The sequence below is a fragment of the Ursus arctos genome, unplaced genomic scaffold (genome assembly GCF_023065955.2).
Source record: "Ursus arctos isolate Adak ecotype North America unplaced genomic scaffold, UrsArc2.0 scaffold_25, whole genome shotgun sequence".
NCBI classification, from domain to species: domain Eukaryota; kingdom Metazoa; phylum Chordata; class Mammalia; order Carnivora; family Ursidae; genus Ursus; species Ursus arctos.
In genome coordinates this window covers 23,289,910-23,310,086 of record NW_026622930.1, presented here as the reverse complement: position 1 = coordinate 23,310,086, position 20,177 = coordinate 23,289,910, and the positions used below count along the sequence as shown (strand labels likewise).

General features: G+C 44.5%; 1 protein-coding gene across 12 annotated transcripts in view; it reads left to right on the top strand.

The window, feature by feature from the left end:
- NRXN3 (neurexin 3) overlaps window positions 1-20,177 on the top strand; it is a 1,447,961-nt gene that overhangs the window by 16,508 nt on the left and 1,411,276 nt on the right. For 4 of the 12 annotated variants that reach the window (XM_044391318.3, XM_044391317.3, XM_044391320.3 and 1 more), the window contains exon 2: window positions 17,804-17,821. The exons of the other annotated variants lie outside the window; for them this stretch is intronic. In XM_044391318.3, the coding sequence (XP_044247253.1) occupies window positions 17,804-17,821 (18 nt within the window). The remainder of the gene's footprint in view (window positions 1-17,803; window positions 17,822-20,177) is intronic. 12 annotated transcript variants of the gene reach the window in all.

Genomic DNA, 20,177 nt, shown 5'->3' with positions numbered 1-20,177 from the left:
AAGAAAGAAGAACTGCTACTACTACTACTACTACTACTCTTCATGTCGGGCACTGGGCTATGTGCTTTCAAACATAACTTCCTTTAATTCTCTCAACTACCCCTATGAGGGAGGTTCTGTTGTTCTTGACTGTAGATGAGGGAACTAGGGTTGAAGAGAGAAAGCCACCTACTAGCCTAAGAAACAAGCCTGGGTGCAAAAGCGGGTGATTACCCTATACGGTGTTTGCAGGTATTAAATGAGATAATGAAGGCAAAGCAGGAAGCAGATTGTTGTCAAATAACAAGATGCTCAACCGATGAGAACCATTGTAGCTATTGATTCCTGCATCAGGCTCTGTGACGGTCGCTGCTAGCCGTTTAGTTAGGACTATCTGCGCACCGGGCACTGTTCTAAGCCCCTTACACACCTGAGCTCATGTAATGCTCACAACTGTTCTCTGAGGAAGTGCTGTGGTAGTCGCATTTCACAGATGGAAATGCTGAGGTCCAGAGACATACACTTATTTGCCTAAGTTCACACTGCCAGTCATTCTCCATTGCAAGCAGGCATTTGAGTTCCAGGGCACGTGCTCTCAGCCATAATGCTGCATGGGAGGTAGTTACACAGCCCCAAATCCATGGCTGTCCTACGTGAACTCCTGAAACAGAACAGGGGGTTCATTTAGCCTCCAGGGACCTGTTTGTCTCTTCTTGGTCCCTTCTTCCCTTCCCCTACACCACTGATTTTTTTAAAGCCAATATGTAGCTAAGGAGAGGTTTGTTTCACAAGAGCTCATTCTCAAGTGGGGCCTCTCAACAATTTTTAGGATGAAATGATAATGTCATGGTTATTATGACAACAAGGAAACATAATAGAGGAGCACCGTGGAAGTGAAAGTGTTACACACAGCAGACAACAAACCGTGGCTCAGACCCTGCATTTCTCCAGTTCAGCCCGTCCCCCAGACTCACTCTCCGCCTAAGAGAGCCTGCTATCCTGTCCCTCACCTCCAATCACCAACCTCCTACAGGCCTGGACCCGAGGAACTATCCACCCAACCGATTTCTACTCCTCCGTCAGATTTCGGCTCAGACCTCACCTCTTCCTGGGACCCCATACCCAGCCCGCTCCATCTGGATGAAGTGGCCCTTGCTGGACTCCTATAGCATCCACCAGAGTATTATAAGTGCGGGGTGACTTACAATGGGCCACTCTGCCAGCAGGTGGCTGGGGCCCTGGCACTAGAGCCCGGGTATTCTAACTCCCAGTCTGGCATCCAGTCCCGTACATCACGCTGAGAAGGGGTAGGTGGCCCAAGAGAACTGGCTGATGCCACACAACACGGGTTCCTGAGCAGAGTGTGTGGTGGTCAGAACAGCTGTAGTGCCTGTCTCAGTGCAGCTTACAAGTTAGAGGAAAATAGCTGTGGAAAACTTAACCCAATATATGCATAATTATAATTGTGATGAGTGCCACAGACGGCAAGAGCAGGGTGGGGGGAGATCCCATGAGAAAAAGGACACCCAGGGAGGCCCCTCTGAGGAGGTGATGGTAAAGATGAGAAGGAACAGGGAGGAAGCATTGGAGGGGGCGACAACTCTTCGTTGTCACTTGTATGGCCTAAGGACAAGACAAGTGCGATTAGTCTAATATCCTGGCAGGATCTGTGTCTTTTATTTGTAAATATTTGTGTGGAATATGGTTGATGGGTCATGCGGATGGATGGAGGGAGGGAGAGAAGGAGGGAGAACGGGGATGGGGAAAGGGAGAAGCTTTCAGTGCGATGGGATAAGGACACTGACCGTGGCTGATAAATGGACATATACAAGGACGCCGCCATCTGGAGTTCAGAACCTTAGAGGTGAGGATTTGGGGATAGAATCTCTGTCTAAAGGAAGCTCTGTGTGGAGAAGGTGAAGATGAAAGACTGCTAGGACAAGAAAGTCAGGGAGTGTCGTTAGCTGCCAGTCCAAAGACACTTGTTCCCCAAATAGCCATACAGTGTGAGGACCACCCACCGCATTTCCAAACAGCTGCCTTTCCCCTGAGCGCTGACTTTCTCGCGCCTGCCCTCCCAGGCGCTCCTGCCTGCCACGCGTGTTTTCCTGGTAGGTGGAGAGGAATAGAGGGGTTGCCCTGGTCCATCCACATTCTTCAGTTATTGTTACCCGGGTCATTTATATTCCAGAACACGTCAACAACTCTCCGTACCTGGAGGAGTACAGTCTGAGGCTGGAACCCACTTGATCCGAAGTGCCCTAGGCTTCCTAGGTTTTAGGCTAACATTTATTGAAAAATTACTATGTTTCAGGCAGTGTGAGTAGCTTTATCTTTTGTCCCCGTGTTAGTGATGAGACGGGAGCACAGAGACTTTTCCCCATCAACCCTCTGCGACAGGCGTGCAGAGGGACGAGAATGGAGTTCTACCATTCTTCAGGAAAATAAGAGAAATAAATATAATGTAGGAAGTTTCTTGTCAAGTCTCATTTTTTTTAAACTTTGAGATTATGCCGTTTTAATTCTTGATATTAAAATGCCTTTTTAAGAAAATGTGGTAATACAGAGTCACCTGGCTGGCTCAGTTGGTTAAGTTTCCGACTCTTGATTTCAGCGCGGGCCATGATCTCAGGGTCGTGGGGGTTGAGCCCTGCTTTGGGCTCCATGCTCAGCATGGGGTCTGCTTGAGATTCTCCCCCTCTGCCTCCGCCCCTCCCTGTGCTTCCACACTCTATCAAAATAAATAAAATAATAATAATAATAATAAATAATATAAATATAAATAAATAATATAAATATAAATAAATAATAAATAAATAAATTCTTTAAAAAAAGAAAGAAAAAAGAAAATGTGGTAATACAAAGCATCAGGTTGGGGTTTTTGCTTTTTCTTGGCAAGATAAAAATATAGTCATCCTATGCTAGTTTCCAAAATTACTAAATTGCTTGAAATATATTGTAAGAACGTAAAATCTATTAGTGTGACAATGATTAGTGCAGGTCAGAGGTGGTTCCCATGCTACCTTCCTCCTATGAATAAAGTATTTGTATAATTTTATTCACTTTTTAGTCTGGTCTTCTATCAGAAAAAAAATTGCAACTGGAATGGACCTCTGAGATCATATAATTTATTTTTCTCCAGCATTTATTAAGGTGTTTCGGTTGCACAGTTTGACCTTGAGGCATTTTAACTCTATGTTGGTGTAGTCAGGATTACACAAACCGAAACTTTTTTACCAAAGGGGTATTTTTTGGAGGCAAATGATGTGGAGCTCGTATGATTCCTCAATCCACTTTTTCTCCAGCATCCTTAAACCATTTATTTTTCCAATTCATTTTTATTTTACTGAATTAGTTTTAACCAGATCAGTTCTGCTCCATGTGTCTTCTACAATGCAGATTTGGTTCATCGATCAGTTATTTTTTGGCGTGCCTATCAAATTTTACCTATATAGCTTCTGCCATTGTGAATATTCTTTTGTGGTTGTTATTTCTACCACATCTCATTTTCTCACATCAAATTTGCCAGTCTAAATTTTCTCAAGAATGTTTGATTCTTCCTTCAATTTTTCAGTCAATAACAAATTTTACCATGTGCATTTTTAGCTGCTGTCAGTTCCATTTTGTGTTGATTTTTTTCCCTGACAGGTCTGATTTTTTTTTTCCAGGTCAATTTTTGCAGTTAGAACACTCACATCTTCCTACAGCTAAGGTCAGCCTCTTTCCTAATGATTTTTTTTTTTTAAGCAGGTCTAAAACATACTTGAGGGGTCAAAAATCCAGCGTCCAAATATCCTGTGTCGCTGAGAGAGACCAGTGATCCGGAGGGATTAAGAAATCCACCCAAGGTCATACATCAAGTTCATGGCAGAGTTCTGCTGGGTTATGTTAGCATCTACGACTCCACTAGGTCAGTGAAGGGCAGAGTCTGAATGTAGGATGAGGACGTGCTTCATGGTGTCTTTCCCCCTTACCCTCTCAGTCCCTCTTCTGAGCCTAACAGAACTTCCACCGACTCGCGTCTCTGAGAAATGGCAGCTGGGCCACATTTCGAAGCTTCTTGGCTTCTCCCTGCTTCCCAGCGAGGCCCGCCTTAAGCTGTGTGTGCACTGGGGTGGCATGATTTACAAACAAGCAGGACCAAAAAGGAAAAATCCTCTCTTGTGGAGAATTAGGTCAGTGGCAGAGCTGGGGAGGGGAGGGAATCCAGACCTGGTTCTGCCATCTTCCAGTTCGCCCCACTTGCCTGAAGCAGTCAGGGCAGAGGCCCACGGTGCTGTTGGGAAGCAGACATATGGGCTTGGGGACGAGGAGCGGGGGGCAGTGCCTGGACATGTGTTCTTGTGCAGATGTGTGGGAACATGCAAGCGGTCTGGTTTCCGGCCACTCGGGACTCCCCCCACTCTCGCTGTGTTTGTCTGGATTACTCTAAGGGGGATATTAGTGTTGTCTAATAACGGCCTCAGATTTATCTAGGGATTTGTGTGATTAATTCCCAAGCAAAGTACAGCGGATAGATTAGAGCTCAGCCGGTGCAGTGGGTCTACACTCCCCATTCTCTGCCCCTTCTAATTGGTTTTGGGGGAGGCTCTCCTTTCCCCTCCTTGTTGTCCTGATTGTTGAAGGCTCTAGCACTTGGGGTAGGGTAGTGGAAACCATTTTCCACTGCTACAAAGCATGAGTGAGTGTCTGGGAAGACAGCAGAATCTCCAAGTTCATGCTCTTGTTCCTTTTTTTTTTTTTAAGTTTTTATTTATTTGACAGAGAAAGAGCAAGCACCAGCAGGGGGAGCAGCAGAGGGAGAGGGAGAAACAGGCTCCCTACTGTGCAGGGAACCCCACACAGGGCTTGATCCCAGGACCGTGGGATGATCCCATGACCTGAGCTGAAGGCAGATGCTTAACCGACTGAGCCACCCAGGCGCCTACTCTTGTTCTTTTATGAAAGCTGGAAGAGATGTGGCCACTTGCTTTTCTCTCCCAGTTGCCGCCGCTGTCTTCTTAGTGCCGGATTGGTCTCCCAGCCCCCCTCTCAGGGCACTGGTGGCGGAGTGGGAACAGCGGTGAACTGTGACGCGGATGACCTGAATTCTGGGTTTAGTGTCCATGTTGTCCAGCGGGATGGACATGTCGATGACCTGGTCTTGGGTTTGTGTCTCTCATCGGAGCCTCAAAGGATCTTGTACCACTTTATCGCCTGGATCGCAATTACGATGACATAACTAATTATCTGGTTATTTGTGGCCCATCTCCCCAGCTAGGCCTGAACCTCCAAGAATGCACGCCCTACCTCTGCCTTGTTCACCTGCCATCCCCCTAGTGCCCAGCGTGGCCCCCAGACATGGGTACGTGATTTGGATACGTGTCTATGGAATGAACTTGTTAAACAGATTCTGCTTGACACCGTCGAGTTCTTCCACTTCTAAAATCCTCTGTGTCTCTCTTACTCTGTTTTCTCTGAAACAATCACAGAAATAGCCCCTTTTTAGTGTTCTTACTGCTTTTTGAGCTATGGTACCACAGAATTTATAAGATTAAAAATGGTGATGACTAATAACACTTTAATTCAAAAGGCACATTACTGATACATAAAATATGAAATCCCTTCTAGGAACGCCCCCTCTGCTTGCTTGATCTCTGTGGTTCCTGGCAGTGGAATGCCACCCTGCCTGGCCTTCTGAGTTCCTTCTGCGGGGGCCTGCAGGGTCTTATTGAACCCTTCAGAATAGGGCTGGTACTAATTAGTAGGCTGCATGCATGGTTCTTGGACTCAAAAATGATTCTTTTAGGTGCAGAGCAAATCCTATACTAATTTCACATCACAACACACCCTGCTTTTCCAGGGAAGAAGTCAACCTTGCTAATTTTCTGAAAATGAAAGACAGCAGAGTGTTTAAGGGAAAGCAGAAACGTTGATGGGGCTTAGTAGTGAGCCTTAGGACTGCTTGCTTTCTTCTGAGGTTCCCAGGTCACTAGAAACTCCATTTCTCAGGGCAGGTGCCCTCAGGAAAGATTTTAGTTGAAAGTCTCCAGCTAATGAGTCAATATGTGACCCCCTCCGGAAGCCCATGGCAGACACTGCTAATCAGTCATAACCCCCTTTTCTTCCCAAACCCATATGAGGCTGCAGACTCTTTTTTTTTTTAACACCTTACTCCAAAAATGTCACTAAAGAAAGCGGAACTAATATGTGCTGAGCATTAGGCATTTTAGTTGTATTTGCCTGTTTCGATCCTCCTGACAAATGTGAAATTGAGAGAGTAATCCCCATTTTACAGATGAAGCTTGAGCAACTTATACAAGGTCATAATAATAGCAAGGCTGGTATTTGAGCTCAAAGCTTTCATGCCGCCATGCCTCCCAGGGAGCCCCACTCTCAGGGGTGTCAATTTGACCCCTGGTCAGTTATGATGAAATGTATCTTCCTTCTCTGGGGACCACTTCAAGGTTTCTCCAGCAAATAACTTGGAAGCATTCTCTGTCAACCCTAAATCCCGTATTAGCACTAAGTGCAATAATAGGCCATATAGGGTCACCCTATCATGTTTATCTACTCTCTTGGTTTATTAGATTTACTACTAACTGCACTCAGGGCACTTGTTTTTTGAGTCTCCAGTGCCTAAGTCGGTGTCTGGCCTGTATCACAGTCAATAAACGTTAGCTATTTCGAATTGAGCCCGACACAGACCTCGCTATGGGAACAGAAAGGGTGAGGATAAAGGCTTATGGCAAATTAAAGCCTTCCCAGCTGTTCTGAGAACCTCACAGCCAGCCTTTTTCAAACTCTTTTCCATGAGATGTTACTAGGTATTTTACGGAGGGAGAAGTGTCTGGTGTTCAAAAACTTTTGTAAACCTGAATACTGTATCCCCTCTTGGACTTTGCAGTGTGTCTTAGTGTAGGTTAGGCTTTCTGAAGTCTAGCCAGAGAACCTTGTTTATTTTTGTTTAATTCACTTGCTTCTAAATTTATTACTCGACTACAATTTTTTTTTGTCGTCGTTGTTGGCAAGGAACCCCTATTCACATTTTGCTGGGTGTTGTATCTTTGGGAAATTCTGTTCTGGATATGTTGCCTCAAATTATAATCCTTTCTCTGAAATATGGGTTCTGATGTCATGGATACTCTAATATATTTACTGACCCTTCTTTTTTTTAATTCAGGTATAATTAACACACACTCATATTAGTTTCCAGTGTATAGTATACTGATTCACAATTCTATACATTTCTCAGTGCTTATCAGGATAAATGTATTAATCCCCTTTATGTATTTCACCCTTCCCCCCACACACCTCCCCTCCAGCAACCACCAGTTCTCTGTATTTAAGAGTCTGTGTTTTTGTGTCTTTGTTTTGTTTTTCAAAATCCTCATATGAGTGAATCATGTGCTATTTGTCTTTCTCTGACTTATTTCACTTCGCATTATGCACTCTGGGTCTATCCATGTTGTCACAAGTGGCAAAATCTTTCCTTTTCATGGTTGAGTAATATTCTGTTGTGTACATACCACATCTTCTTTATTCATCTATCGATGGACACTTGGGGTTGTATCTATCTTTTGGCGATTGTAAATGATGCTGCAGTAAACATAGGAGTGTACGCATCTTTTTGAATTGGTGTTTTCATTTTCTTTGGGTATATACACAGTAGTGGGATTACTGGATCATATGGTAATTCTATTTTTCATTTTTTGAGGAACCTCCATACTGTTTTCCATAGTGACTGCACCAGTTTGCGTTCCCACCAACAGTGCACGAGGGTTCCTTTTTCTCCACATCCTTGCCAACACTTGCTATTTCTTGTCTTTTTGATTTTAGCCGTCCTGACAGGTATAAGGTGATATTTCAGTGTGGTTTTGATTTGCTTTTCCCTGATGATTAGTGATGCTGATAGTCTCTCATGCATCAGTTGGCCATGTATCCGTAGGTCTTCTTTGGAAAAACATCTATTCAGGACCTCTGCCTGTTTTTAAATTGGATTGTTTCATTGTTGTTGTTGTTGTTTTTGGTATTGAGTTGTATAAGTTCTTTATTTATTTTGGATATTAACCTATTCTTGGATATATCATTTGCAAATGTCATCTCCCATTCAGTAAGTTGTCTTTTTGGGGTTTTTTTGATGGTGTCCTTGGCTAATGACCATCATTTCTTGCCACTGGAATTGGCAGGCCCACACCAGTTTCTTGACATTTGCCCCCATACCCCCAGGATCTAGATTTGGGTGGTTGACCAGCAAGGGAAGAAATAATTGGGAATGGATGGATGGTGTATGGGAAAGAAAAAGACTTTGAATTCAGAGAAATCAGAGTTCAAATCCTGGGCACTACATGTGAATTATGTGAACTTGGGCGTATGAACTTCCCTGAGTCTTGGTTTCCTTGTTTGTTAAGTGCGGATAACAACAGTATTTATATCGGAATTAAATGAAGTCATATATACACAATGCTGCCATAGGTGACATACATATAGGAGGTCTTCATAAAATAGCAGGGATTATAACTGAAAATGAACACACTTGTCTTCTGGGTCATATGTTTAAGTTTCTTTTATAATATCATTGTGAATAGGTATTCTATTTAATCCTTTTGATGCTAACTATGACAGTGAAAAGAGCTTCAAGGAGGGCCATGAGTTGCCTGAGGTCACATAGCTGGCTGGAAAGTCAGGGCTCAAAACCTGGGCTTCTCTAAGCAAAGTGTGGTGTACAGATACAACAGAGTATTATTCAGCGTGGCAAAGGAAGGAAATTCTGATGCACACTGCATGGGTAAACGTTGGGGACATGATGCCAGTGAAAGAGGCTAGTCACAAAAGGATGAATGCCGTAGGAGCCTCCAGGAGGTTCCTGGAGTTGTCAGATTCATAAAGACAGAAAGGAGAAAGGTGGTGGCTGAGGGGCTGGGGGAAGAGGTGTGGGCAGTTACTGTTTAATGGGAAGAGAGTTTTAGTTTTACATGGTGCAAGGAGTCCTGGAGACGGATGGTGGTGACAGCTGCACAACAGTGTGAATGTATTTATGTCACTGAGCTGTACGCTTAAAAACGTTAAGATGGTAAATTTTATGTGTATGTTACCACCACAACAAAAATATATAGGAAAACCAAAAATAATTGGGGCATCTGACTCCAAAGGCAGGGTTCTTTCCTGCATATAACAGCACCCCCTACAGAGGGGTGGGTAGTGGTGGCGGGCTCCCCTTCCAAGGCCCTTTGTACTGAATTACAAAATTTGCAGAACTCGCCTCTGCCGAGAAGACTCACTTGATTCTCCCAGATCCTTCTTCTAATTGGCACAAGCCCAAGGAGTTAGTCTTTCCAGGGAGCAAGGAATTCTTGGAAAGAGGGCAGATCCTTGGTCTCATGGAAACCACTCGGTTCAAGTAATAATGATGATTTGCTAATATTGATTAGTGCTTCCTCTGTGCCAGACAACCTCCCTGTGCTTTTGCATAATCAGCTCCTTATTACCTTTACATCTGTCCTATAAGATAGGTAGACTTTCCCCATTTTACAGATGGAGTCCAAGTTAGGATGCAGGGATGTAATTTAGTATGGCTGAGCTCATATACAGTGTGTAGAACAGCCAGGACTTTAACTCAAGTCTTCCTTTTTTTTTTTTTTTTTTTTAATATTTTATTTCTTTATTTGACAGAGACAGCCAGTGAGAGAGGGAACACAAGCAGGGGAAGTGGGAGAGGAAGAAGCAGGCTTCCAGTGGAAGAGCCTGACGTGGGGCTTGATCCCAGAACTCTGGGATCACGCCCTGAGCCGAAGGCAGACGCTTAACGACTGCGCCACCCAGGCGCCCCTAACTCAAGTCTTCCTGACTCCAGACCCTGCCTCTTAACCCCTGTGCTATCTGCAGGAGACAGGGAAATTGAAGCTGTCCTCATCTCAGCTCTTTTTCCATGAGGTTTGACTGATTTCTTTTCCCTCCTGTGATGCACTCCTCTCTAACCTACCAAGATGAGGGACATCCTCTCGTATAGGTCAGTTTGTCTCCTGATTTCCTGGTGTTCTCTGGGATGCAGGTGTGTACTCTTCTCCTTGGTGGGTCATGCTCATCTGGGGAGGATGATATCCATTTTCTTTACCTAGGAAGTTGGCATTTGGGCTCTATCTCCTGGCTCTGCCCACCTGCTATGAAGACTTTTCTAAAGCCTGTTGGGTGGGATCCTATTGTAGGTGCCAGCCTCATGGCCTAATGCTGGGAAGTACTATTTAGCTAGAGATGCCTTTTGTTTACAAGGCTTAAACAGCTGGATAGGAGCTCAACTTGGCATTTTCAGTTTACAAAGGGTATATCAACAAGCCAGCAGAGGCATTCATAATAACAATTTCAGTAAGTGTTTACTGAACATTTACTCTGTGCCTGGTGTTGTGTTAAGCACTTTATATGGATCATCTCATCTGACCCTCATAACAGTCACATAAATTAGGTACAGTCAGTTCTGCTAGAAAGCTTGTTTTGAAAATGCAAATTTGTTCCAATGCGATTGATATATTAGGGAACGATTTGAGCATAATAATTTTGCCTTTGATTATGCATGATTTTGTCCACAAGAAACACGAGGTAAAGGCAGAAAACTGCTGCCTGCTGAACCAGGCTGTGTAGAAATCCACAGAATGCACACACCTCGGAAGCATGCATGCTCCTTCAGTTACCAAGTGTGCTGTGAGCCGCACCCATGCACATCTGGTGTTACAACTCCGCCCAGCATCAGCGCATCCTCCTCTCACTACTTGGCGACAACTCACAGGCTTCCTGCTTCCACAAGCACACTTCAAGTCTTTTTCAAGGGCTCTACTGATTGTAGTATTTATATATTTCTTAACCATTTAACACATGTAAAACTGGTTCCTATCTTCTATTATGGGTCATTGACAAGGTTTTGGGGTATCTTGTCACAACTTGATTTTCCCCATTAGCTCTGTGGTTTTTACTGTGTGATTTTGCACCGTGTGGGTGACTTTTCGGAATGTACATGTGCTTCTAGCAGAACTGACCCTGCTGCCATTATTTTCATGTGGCCAAAGTGGAAGGTAAAACTAAGCAATTTGACAAAAGTATTTGTAATCACTAGTGGTAAAGTCAGGATTCAAACCCCAGATTGCCTTACCCCCATGTCTGTGCTCAAAACCCCTAGAGCATTAACCAAACCAAACCAAACCCTGTTGTCTGAACTGATCTTTGATTGCGTGTGTAACAAGTAGACTCCTTCTTCCCCCAACGGTCAGTCAAGCTCTGGTTTCTCAAGCCACAGACACTACAAGTATGTTAGAGCCTCTAAGGGATTTGGGCACCATGGTGACCCAGCCCATGGGCGTGCCATCCGTGTTCCTTCCTGCTTTGCAGCCCGCTCCTCTCCCTGCTCCTGCCTTCCGGGCTGGCTGGCACCTGACACAGCAGCTACCTCTCTGCTCCTCTTGCAAGCTGGAGTTGTTAGCATCAAAGAACAAAAGCAAACAGAACCAGGGCTGGGGGGCGGTGCTCAGTCTTCTACAAAGGCCGATAAATGGGCTCTGTGTTGGGGATGAAGCTAATACCACCTGGCCTTTTGTGGGGAGACATCTCTTCCTGTGTTTGAAGAGCTCAGACACTGAAAGCTGGAAAGAGCCCCAGAACAGAGGAAGCCCAGCCGCTTCGCCGCTGGAAGTTTGCTTTAGCTCAACTAACGGGATTGTTTCTGTATTTGTTCCTGAAGTCAAGGGAAGAACCTTGTGCTCATTCTCCCCAGGGGCAAGAAACGACAGGCTGTTGGAGAGATGGAGCACATGCCTTTTTTTCCTCCCCTAATGTAGTCAGGGGTACTCCTCAGTTGAAGGCCTGACCTGATGCTCATGGGCCTGGGGCAAGAACATACATGGGCATCTGCCTCCCAGTGGGCAGCCTCCCTTCTCTCTACTTCCAGCACTGTGAGGATGCTTGTGGACATTTGTGTGGACACCCCAGCCTGTGGAAGTCCACAGCTCCTGTAAACTGCTTTCCCTTGGCCATTTCTTGACACTAGTGTACACACATCAGTGGATTGGTCAGCTTTTGGGAGACTGGACTCCAGTGAATGTGGGGCCATTTGGGCAAGGAATTCTGAGTACCTGATTGTACTGTACGAAGGGGTTAGTGGCAGGTGTTGCTGGTTCTTGGTGAGAACATCTTGTGGGCCCTGTGGACTCCTCAGATCCCCGGGTGGGATATAGCGGCAGTAGGGACAGATAATGACCCTCTGCAGCATATAGCCCAGGGCAAAGACTCCAGTTGGCCAGGCCTATGGTCATATTGCATTTGACGCCTTCCCTCTGCCCTGGGCTGTGCCTTTTTGTCACTTCTGTTAGATGCCCTATATTCCTATCCCTAATTTGTAGCTCGATGGGTCAGATGGTTTGCTCTTTTATCCAGAAATATAGCTTGACCCTTATTGGTTATGCTACTCTGAGTATGGGAGATATTACTAAGATAGTCTGGGTCTTAGTTACCATACCTGTAAAACAGCTTGAATAACATTCCTACCTGTTAGGGTTTTGGTGAGAATTAAATAAGACGAGATATATAAAGCACTTAGCACCAGCACCCAGAGAATATTCAATAAGTGCAAGCTTTATTATGAGTTGGTAGTGCTTTGTGTCAGGGATAGATAGGCATTACCCATTTTATCCCTACTTTTACCCTTTGACATGTGATGCTGGATACAGTAATTGGCTCAGGAAGAGACACATGACCTAAGCTAAACCAGTGAGAGCCTTCCCAGGGAGTTTTACCAAAATTACCAGGAAATCAGCTGCTCTCTTTTCTCTAGTACTGCCAGGTTTTGTCTTTGTTACATCGTGGGGAGAACCCACGTGATCATGAGGGCAGCACTGGAGAAAACAGTTGTTATTAATTTAGTAGGGTATTAAGACAGACTCAGAGTCCAATACCAACTCTGTCTCTCTGTCCATAGTTGTGTGTCTTAATTTCTCTTAATTTCTTTTCTTGTGTGTAAATGCAGATTCCAGTATCAATTCACATGATCTATTAACCATTTAGTACGTTTTGCTGAGCACCTATTGTAGACCAGACCCAGCTTAGACACTGGAGATACAAGCAGTGAATGAAACAGACAAGACTGCTGTCATGAATCTTGTATTTAAAGGGGGTTATAAACAATAAAAGCAGAGACCCATCCTGTGATGTCAAATAGTGATTAGTGCCATGAGGAAGGAAAAGCAGGGTAAGTGGCAGAGAAGGGTCCCTATTTTAGAGAAGGTGGTTAAGGAAGGTCTTTCTGAGAGAGTAATATTTGAGCTGATACCTAAAGAAAATGAGAAACTGTCTTATAAGTGCCTGACAAAGACCATTCAATCAGGGGCTAGCACATGCCCAGGCTGCGGTGGGACCTACTTAATTAGTATTAGTTACTTCTATTATGACCAGGTCTGAAGACTGGCTCTCATGACCTTGCATCTTCCCTCTTCTGTCCCCCTAACTCTGGCACTCAATGCTGATCTTGGTGGAAAAAATTTCTGAAAAACAAATTCTCGCCCAGTCTGGGGCTACCTCTTAGGAATGCCATGCTCAAAGCAGGGATTGGGGCAGCAACCCAGGAGAGGAAGGATTTGACCATGGCTGCCACCCTTCACCTACTGCCTTCAGCATCACAACCAGGAAGAAGTAAATTAGGGCATTCCCACCTTCACTCAGTACCCCACAGACGCTTATCCTGTATTCAGCAATAACCTCGGCCACAAGTGCGTAAAATCAGCACACTTATTTTAAAGCTCAAAGGGAAACATTTTCCTGTAGTTTGGGGGAGATCTGGTTCTTCTAACCATGGGGGAAAAGGAGGGACCCTCCATCTGCTGCTGTTGTGTTTACAGAAGAGAGCTCAGCCAGGGAGTCCTTCTGTCTTACCCTTCATTTGGACTACATAATTTCATAAGGGAGGAGTCCGAGATCCCCGACTCACTACTTACACACACATATACACACACACAAACACACACCCCACGCCCCTGGATAAGCTCTGGGGAGCGTGGGACAGGCTGCACAGCCAGCCTCCTGGAGGCGAGGCCCAGCCATAATTTCATAAGGGAGGAGTCCGAGATCCCCGACTCACTACTTACACACACATATACACACACACAAACACACACCCCACGCCCCTGGATAAGCTCTGGGGAGCGTGGGACAGGCTGCACAGCCAGCCTTCTGGAGGCGAGGCCCAGCCAAACCTTTTGGGACCCCACCTGGTGAACTCTGTCTTGGGTCTGACCTATTTTCTAGGAGAGAAAATAGAATATAGATTTAAATGCAGTGGTGCTCTGGAAAACTACAGGCCCAGCAGTGTGAGAAAATAAAACGGTGGTGGGGGGGAGCAGAGGAAGTGCTGGTATGGGTGAGGATGCCACCTCTCCTGGATCAATTCTTATCTGGTTGTCAACTGACTTTTCTTCTGCAATTTGCCCCCATTTTTCTCCATGAAAAAATTGATATACAGACACACATTTACATATTTAACTTTCCTCTGACCAGTCTTGGGGCCCAATGCTGCTCCCCCAGACACATACTCCAGGCTGAAGACCAGTAGTAAGCACATACAGAGGGACCTCTGGGGATGGTCGTCTTGGAAGTGGGACAGCAGCAAGGCATGGAGACAGAAACATCTGCAGTTCATCCTAGGTCAGCCTTTCTTGCTGTGTGATCACAGGAAAGACTTTTAATACCCTTGTGCTCTCATATATGAAAGTAATAAAATTTCTAGCTAATGTTGAGAGTTTTCTAAATGTAGGTATTATTCCAAGCTCTTCACAACCACCCTAGGAGGTAGAAACTATGTTCATACCCATTTTACAGATGAAAAAACTGAAGCACAGAAAGCTTCAGTACCTGACCCAAGATCTACATAGACCCAGAGCCCGAATCCTGGCAATCCAGCTGTGGCTCTTCCTCTCTGTGCCAAGTCTTCTGACTTGGCCTGAGTCACATGGCTACACTTGGAGTTAAGGTGGGGGTTATCTCTACCAAGCCACATGGATTAAGTGTGGGAAAGGGATACCCCAAAGGACAGCTGGGACTTATTACACAAAGAAGGGGTGAAAGATGGACAGACAGTATAACAGATGAATATGGTTGAGGTTCTGATTCCCCCCGCTTCCCCAGTCAGCCTTTGCCATTTCATTCTGTTGGTAAGAATCAAATGGAATGTGGAGATTCAGGTTACTCACTGCTTCTTGGGACAGGGGCCAGGTGACACTGTGTGTCTCTATTCTGCATGTTGCACACAATGCTCAGAACTGCCTCCAGCTCAGTGACACAGCTAGAAATTGAGTCAGCACCCTGACCCCTCACTGAAGGAGGTTTTTCTTGGTGTTCTTGTTGCCCCTCTTTGGCAAGAAGAGATGCTGTATGTTTTATGCTCAGGACTAGAACTGAGGCCAATTAAAGCTTCAGGAGGGAATGGAATTTTTTTGAATCACTGTTCTTGCTCTCTTATAACCTTTACCTCCTCCTTGCCCCACTTCCCACTGAGGAGGAGAAGGGAGGAAAAAGACCAAAGAGACGAGAGGGCTGGAACCTCCATTTAGAAGTAGAAGAGTTGAACTGAAATCACACACACACACACACACACACACACACACACACAGCGCCTTAATTCCTGAGGGCTCTTGGTGTTTCCAGGGAGCCTTCTGGTCAACAATTTTTGGTAATTCTGTCTCTGGTAATTCAAAATGGTAACAATCAGCACAGCTAATATTTATGCAGTGCTTGCCTTGTACTGAGTTAAGTGCTTTACAAGTATTTAATCTCATAACACTGCCACGAGGGAGGTTCTGTTCTCTTCCCATTGTATAGCTGAGGAAAACAACTCAGAAGCTCAGTGACTGACCCACAGCTATTCAGTAGGAAGGGATTTGAATCCAGATCTGTCTGTCTCCAGAGTTTAAGATTCTAAACACAATGTTCAAATGGGCAGCTTAGTATTTAAAGAACTTTGGGGGTTCCAAGGTATCGTGCCTCCCTTGGGTGTTGGGGCCTCCAAAGAGCATGTTTCCATGAACAACAGTGTTGACAGTCCCACCACTGAACTCCACCACATGTAAATAGTTTGATATCCTGTTTAATGAAGGGGTATTTTAACGACCACTATTCTAGGCAATCCATCAATCACAGTTAATTGCCCTGCCTAGTTATTTATACAGAATGTTTTCCCTTCCCACCTCTTCTATTTTGCCACTTTTCTTCTTGCTGCCACTGTACCCCTGAATCTAACAACTCACCAGAAAATCTGAAAGGGGGTGTGGCTGAGGAATGATTCAGAGCTCTCTAGAAGTCTCTTTGGGCAGATACAGCTTCTAGGCTGTAGGCTAGGTGTGGGCTGGAGAAATGCTTAGCTGTTGCTGTGGGTTTGTCCCTCCTGGATGTGGGGGCACAGCTCTGTTAGGTCAGTGCCTGGATTTTCCTGGGGCAAGAGTTCTAGTTCCTATGGATCTTGCTGAAGCTTTACAAATCTGATTGCAGCAAATTAGAGGCACAGTAGATAAAACCCATGACTCACTCACAGGGTGGCTAGGAGGGTCTCCCCCATGGCTCCAGGGTGCTCACTTTAGCCTACAAATGGAGTTTGGGTCCCATATGCCTCCGAGGGACCTGGGTCTCCATGGAATAAATGTTGAAATGGGTGGGATTCAAGAGGCCTGGAGTCTTATCTAGTCTCTGTACCTGAACTGTGTGACCTTGGGCAAGTCTCTCAACTTCTTTCATCCCCCATCTTAACCAAAAAGGAATTAAGCTGGATGATATTTGTGGGCTTCCCAGGTCTACCGTCCCATGATTCTAAGTGAGTCACCCAGGATTGCTGGGATGGCCAGTGGTTTCCTGAAGCAGCCCCCTGTTCCTTCTCAGCTGAGGTATATCCTTTCAGGTTGGGTCTGGAGGTTTTGACAAAGCTCTGGCTTGCTCTTGATTTGCCTTCTCAGCAGGATTCTAGCCTACGTTCTAGGGTAGGAGGAGGAGACTGTGTCCATGAAGTTGATGGGAGTGAACCGTTCTTCTTTTTTTGAAAGTTCATTGGCTTAATTCAAATGTCAACCTTCCTAGGGCTGGATGATTATTTGTAGTTGTCAAAAGTGGTTTCAAATGGCAATTCCTGTCATTAATGATGGGGTGAAAAGCAAGGAGAAAAATTAAAGGGGGAGGCAGAATTTCAATTTGTATGGCAAATGTTCTACTCACGCACGATCTCCTGAGTACGCACTGCTGTCTGTGATGAAGGATGGTCACTGGGAATACTGGAGAGGGAGGGGATTATGCATGTTTTGTTATCTTCTATCCTTCAGTCCTATATGGTAAATAATGCTGCAACTGGCTCTTAATTCTCATGCCTCTTTTTCTCTGTTCCTCAAGAAAGTGGCTTATTTTTTCTCTCTGCGGGGAAACTTGCTTGACGTTATGTCCAGTGTTCTGTATCTGGAGGCGAGGAGGATTTGCTTGGGTGGTGTTACGCAGAAATCAACCAGAATATTTTAACCAATATTCTTGCAGGATTCCAGTCTGCTCGGCTCTTCAGAGTCCTATCTGATTCCCGGATGATGTCTTTCCGGACAGATGTGAAGCTCACCTGTCTTGCTACATGCACAGTGGAAAGGGAGCTTAGTCCCTTGCCTTGCATGGGTGGTTTTTGGGTGAAGGTGGAGCTAAGTGCCAGAAGCTGAGTACCTTTGGGGTCTTGCATGAACATGATAGTCATGCAAAGGCACGTTGCACTGTGTGTGTGCTTCTAACACTCTTCTCCCTTTTTCTCCCCCTTTCTCTCCTCTGCCTTTCCCTCTCTTTGAAAATGCTGCCACAGATGTCAGTCAAGGTCCAGGTGAGTCTCCATGTTTGCACAGCTGCCGTGGAAATTTCCCCTCTGCCAGATTGTGCATGGTTTGATTCGGAGTGAGACCTTTTTCTAGGGACTCTAAACAGAAGAGAGATCTAAGTACATTGCATTTTCATTGATTGGGGTTGGGAAGAAATGCCTTGAATTGATGCGTTCGTATTGGTTTTGAAAACTGTTTTAAAACCAAAGGAATGTGGTTCCTGTGCTTATACAGTCACTTCCTTCTGATTAACATTTCTGGGTAAATCAAAGAAGTGGAAAATGAGCATTTTTGGAAATATTTTTTTAAGATATTCGTAAGATATGAATTCCCCAATTTAATGAGTATTTTTGCCTTATCATATATAGATCTACTTCTCTTCTATAGTTTCATGTGGTTGAAAGTTGAAGATTTGACATACTTAGCGTGGAAAATATGTGGGTGAAAGAAGTCTTCTTTCTTTTTATTCTAAGAAATGGCTTTCTCCCCACCCCACAATGAAATTAGCAATTTTTAAATGGTTATGTAACTAATACATGCTCACTGTATTAACAAAAAAAAAAAAAAAAAAGAAGAAAAGAAAGAGGAATGGTTTTTGTCAATGAACAAATGGAAGGACCATTCTTATGCTAATTGTGCATTTCTCTTGTTAAAATGCATATTCATCCAGGGTTCTAATTGTAAGCATTGTGTGTGTGTTCATATGTGCAGACACACACATATGTACACACACACAGAGACTCATATGAGAGGATAACATATATGGATAAGAAGTGTCAAATGACTTAGAAGGATTTGAAGACTTTTCTAAAATGGATAGAATTTTGAGTTAAGAAGAGTAATTAACCCTACCAAATGAGAAGGGAATATCATCATTCTTAGCTATTTCACATACAATTTCTTGTTTAGTCCTTTTAATATTGAATTCTTGTAGTATCAATACAAGGCCTAGGTATTGTTATATCCATTTTAATATAATGGAAATTGAGGGCCAGCAGGTTACACCATTTGCCCAAGGTCATAGGGTTCATCAGCGGTAGCACTGGGATATGAACCTAGGACTCTGGGACTCCAAAGTTCATGCACGCTCCATTGGAATGCACTGAAGATTCCATCACTGAAAATTCTCAGCAATTGAAGGTCTTGTAAACATTTCCTAATGGGACTATTGTCTACTTTTCTTTAGAAATAATATGGTATCTTCATTATTAGCAGTCCTTTTTCCAAATGAATTTATCCTTTTTTTGACTGTCTAAAGGAATCAACCAGACTTAAGTAGGGTTTCTGACCATTGATCTATGTGATATATTACATAACATAAAACAATAATACAGATATCTCCCAGCTAATACGGTTCCCTGTCTTTTTCTTCTGTCCACACCCTACCTTTCAAAATAAATGGTGTTCCAACTGATGCATAGGACAGCATTTCCTAGGAAGATTCCATTAAATTAATCTATTTAATAATATTTTACTCAACAAATATTGAGAACCTCCTGTGTACCAGGCACTGTTCTAGGCACTAGGGATAAAACAGTGGACAAAACAGAAGACAATCCCTGTCCTCATGGATCTTTTATTCTACTTGAGGGAAGACGATGAGCTAAAGAACTGTAAAGAACACACACATAGTACATATATGTATATATTACATATATTGTATGAGAGGGTAGGTGATGAGCACAGGGGAGAAGAATGAAACTATTAAAAACTAAGTTGCTAACGTATAGAGGATGCTCAGGAAAGGCTTCTCTGTTAAGATGATGCTTTCTGGAACACCTTGAGGTGGTGAGGTAGCAAACCCAACAGCTCAAATATCGGTTGTAGGAGTGCCTCTTGGCTCAACCCCTCCTCCTCCTGGTTCCTGGCAGAGATGTGACCTGGGGTCTCCACGTTGGCTTGTGTGTGCTGTGGGAATGAGTGGGGGCTGAAATCCCGCCTGCATTCCTCTTGCCAAGCCTGCAGTCGTGGGGTTGCCTCTGACCAAGAGTTGGGGGGGGGCACTTTTTTGTAATTCTCGCAAAAGTGCCTATTGGTCCTTTTGACCAAACAGTATGAAACAGTATGGCAGAGACACACAGGCTCCTGTCTGTCTTTCCAAAGGGGTGGAGATCAGTGGATGCCCCTCCGTCACATAACAGCCCCTGTAACTAGACCAACGCAGCCCCGTTCTAGCTGCACAGCCATTCTCTCATCTTTTTCTCTTAATAACCCTCTGAGGTGTGTCCACAGAGTGCCATTTTTCTGCTAGGAAGTTGAGGCCAGGAGGTTAAGTGATGTGTTGAGGTCCCCCAGCCATCGAGGAGCTGGGCCAAGAGGGGATTCCAGCCTGATTCCAAATCTTTGTGCTGCCCTTGGGGT